The sequence below is a fragment of the Chrysochloris asiatica genome, unplaced genomic scaffold (assembly GCF_000296735.1).
Source record: "Chrysochloris asiatica unplaced genomic scaffold, ChrAsi1.0 scaffold00015, whole genome shotgun sequence".
Lineage (NCBI taxonomy): Eukaryota > Metazoa > Chordata > Mammalia > Afrosoricida > Chrysochloridae > Chrysochloris > Chrysochloris asiatica.
This window is the reverse complement of record NW_006408533.1, coordinates 4,277,356-4,280,836: the sequence shown is the minus strand read 5'-3', so window position 1 is coordinate 4,280,836 and position 3,481 is coordinate 4,277,356. Positions and strand designations below refer to the sequence as shown.

Here is a 3,481-nt window from a genome sequence, read left to right as displayed (position 1 = left end):
ACCGGTGGCAGAGCCCTCAGAATCACAGCAACTCAATCCACCACACCACGACAGACAGACAAGTGGTGGCCACCGGGAATTGATAGAATATAAATGGAAATCATTCAACAAACTGAGGCAGCACTGGAGGCACTCACTCATCTGTGCTAAGAAATTTGGAAGACAACTACCTGACCAACTGACTGGAAGAGATCCATATTTTTGCCCATTCCAAAAACAGGTGACCCAATGGAATGCAGAAATTATTGGACAATATAATTAATATCACATGTAAGTAAAGTTTTACTAAAGGTAATCCAAAAACTGCTGCAACCATACATTGACAGACAACTTTCAGATGTTCAAGGTGGATTCAGAAGAGGACGTGGCACGAGGGATAACATTGCTGCTGTCAGAAGGATCTTGGTTGAAAGCAGAGAATACTAGAAAGATGTTTCGCTGTGCTTTCCTCCTTGGAAACCCCATACAGGGTAACTATGAGTTGGAACTGACTTGATGTCACTTAACAACAACAGGAGTCCAGTGAAGTCTAGGATTTTGGTCATCATAGTGATCACCACCAAAAGGAGGGAATGCTGTAAAGCATGAAATCTGAAGTCTTTTTGCCTGTGAATGACTTCAGACTAGCACAGCTTCATTCCATCCTGTGCCTAGGTATAAGTGTTCAGATGCCAATTTTTCTTTATCTCATGCACCTCTGACAGCTGAAGTTAGAAACAGAGTATATTTTAAAGTGGGTTTTGTGCCACTTCTTTTGCAAGAACATTCCTAAACACATCCCTTAATGGTCACTAGTGATGTCATACCCGGAGAGCCTCAGAGACTGTAAGCTTTTTTAAATATAGTAGTCCCTTCACTGCTTCCTGTTGGCTTTGGTATGCATATGTGATGCATGGCTGCTACTATTAGCCATTAATTGTGGAAAGAAATTCCTTTGTTCTCTGTGCAAGGTCATCACATGGAGACACAACTTTGGAAACTCATCATGGTATCTATGCTTTCCCTCACCCAGGTCATCTATGTCTGGTTTTTTTTTTTTCTGTTTACTTTTTGTTAAGACTTATTTGAGTCTGTATATTTACGTCTTTGAAGATGGGTCGTTCTCCCCTATATCACAATGTTGTTGTGCTAAGTGCCATTGAGTCAGTTCCGACTCATAGCAACCCTGCACAGGGTTTCCAAGGAGTGGTTGGTGGGCTTGAACCGCCAACCTTGTGGTTCAAACTGACCTTATAGTCCAGTGCTTATCCTACAACACCATACCAGGACTCCTACACCACTACCGTTGTTGCTGTTAAGTGCCGTCTGGTCAATTCTGACCTTGTAGACGGTTTCCAAGGAGCACCTGGTGAGCTTGAATCACCAGCCTTGCAGTTCAAATGACTTTGCAGTCTGATGCATTAGCCCACAGCACCACACCAAGACTCCTATAAACTATCATAATTTCTGATATGCCAAAGTCCGTGACATTTATGAAGTCTGTGCCACCATTATAATTATGTACCTTAACTTTTGTCACATTGCTGAAAGCAATATTTGTAATGAACACAATGTCTAAAAAATATATTAATAAATTCATAACTTACCTTCCAAGCATGGTAGGTACCAGAGGGATCTGTCTGATACAACCTTGGGATACCATCATCATCAAAACCTACAATTAAGGCAGAAATACCAAAAGGTCTTCTTCCATTGCTCTGAGTATATTTCTGGAAAATAAATTATGGTCTCTTAGGTGCTGACTTTGTGAAGTCACTATAAAGTATAATACTATTGTTGTTGTGCTTATCCTACACCACCATATCAGGACTTCTACATCACTACTGCTGTTGTTAAGTACCATCAAGTCAATTCTGACCCATAGCAAGGAACCTGTATAGGGCTTCCAAGGAGCAGCTGTTGAGATTCAACACCTGACTTTGCAGTTCAAATGGCTTTGCAGTCTGGTGTATTAACCCACAGCGCCACACCAGAACTCCACAACACTATTCCTTATCAAGTAATTTCTAATAATAAAGTATTCCTGCCAAGATGATCTACTTTATTAATACTTATTCTAGTTTAGAGATCATAGTCCTGAAACCTAATTGAAATAACTTCAATCCATGAGAAAAAATGGTATCAATGTATACTCTGTAAAATAAAATCACAAATTTGATTATATAAGCTTTCTTACGTGTCTTCTGGTTGCTTTATGTACATTTTGGTAACATAACTACATTGTAATATCTTTCACCCACCAGAGAACTGTGTAGTTATGTCTCACCATTTTGGTTGCCAGTAAAGTTGTTTAAATGAACTGTGATTTGGAAGAATGTCCTTGGTTTACACGGAGGGACACCACAATTGGTACTATTATTCTCAGATACTGTATTCACCATATAATGATATCTCTATTTGAAAACCAAGTAAGATATTACTTTTAGTCCAAAGACAAGGAAATCTTTGCTTCTCTGGGAGTGAGGTGGGGAAGGGAGACATGATTTTTCTTCATGGATACTGAAAATCAATTGTATTACTTTCTACTTTAGTGTCAGGAACTTCCAGGATTTATATTCAAGGGGGTAGTATTCACATGCTAAGGCTATGAGACTCATGTCCCCAAAAGTTATACAAAAAGGCCATCTTGACAAAAAGCTCAGGAAGAAATTTTTGACCAACTTTATGAACTATATATAACTGTATATAACTCTGGTATAAAAAAGTTTTACTTTTCTTTCTTATCTTGTCAATGTATTACACACACTTTTCCTTTTAAATTTTATCATATTAGATGCCTTTTTACAAGTTACTTAAAAATTTTAATGCAAGTAGTTATGTCTTGAATTAAAGAATAGGGTATATGTCCTAATTCCAAGGTTCCTAGTTCACATCTAGGTATGAAGTAAGTGCTTTATAAAATTACCTTAGAGGGCAGCTCCTTTTTATACATTTGCTTAATCAATTAAGCTTTCTTCTTTTAAGTAACAAAAAGAGTAATACATGCACAGGTTAAGATACCTTAAAAGTAAAAAAGGTTACACATGAAAGGATCTTTCTTCTGCCTCAGAAGCCCTCCCCAATAGCAAACCCAAACTCCAATGTTACAGGTTTACAGCATATATAAAAAGGCTTCAAAACGTTCTCAGAAAAATTCCATTATCTTTTGTTGTGAATTAGGTGATGGTCATTGTCTTTTAAGTCCATGTGCCATGAACTTTTTGAAGCTTTCTCATAGTTCCAAAAATGTTCTATGCATAGCCTTTAAAACACAATTAAGAAAGAGAACAAACAAGATGGTGGATTGGGTGGAAGTGCAGTGAGGAGCTCTGTCAGAAACAGCACAGAGTACCAGACTGAGCAGGCTCAGGGGATGGTCTCAGAACTCTGAACGACATATAAAGGAATATTTAGAAAGTTGGAAAGCTTACAGCCGGTGGAATTTGTAGTAGAAACAAGAAATATCCAGTGCTTTCTAATCCAAGGCACTCAGCTGCTCCCT

At 38.2% G+C, this 3,481-nt stretch overlaps 1 protein-coding gene across 2 annotated transcripts in view; it reads right to left on the bottom strand.

The window, feature by feature from the left end:
* PSMA8 (proteasome (prosome, macropain) subunit, alpha type, 8) overlaps positions 1-3,481 on the bottom strand; it is a 71,032-nt gene that overhangs the window by 33,877 nt on the left and 33,674 nt on the right. For both annotated transcript variants that reach the window (XM_006835032.1, XM_006835033.1), the window contains one exon: positions 1,587-1,709. In XM_006835032.1, coding sequence (XP_006835095.1) covers positions 1,587-1,709 — 123 coding nt within the window. The remainder of the gene's footprint in view (positions 1-1,586; positions 1,710-3,481) is intronic.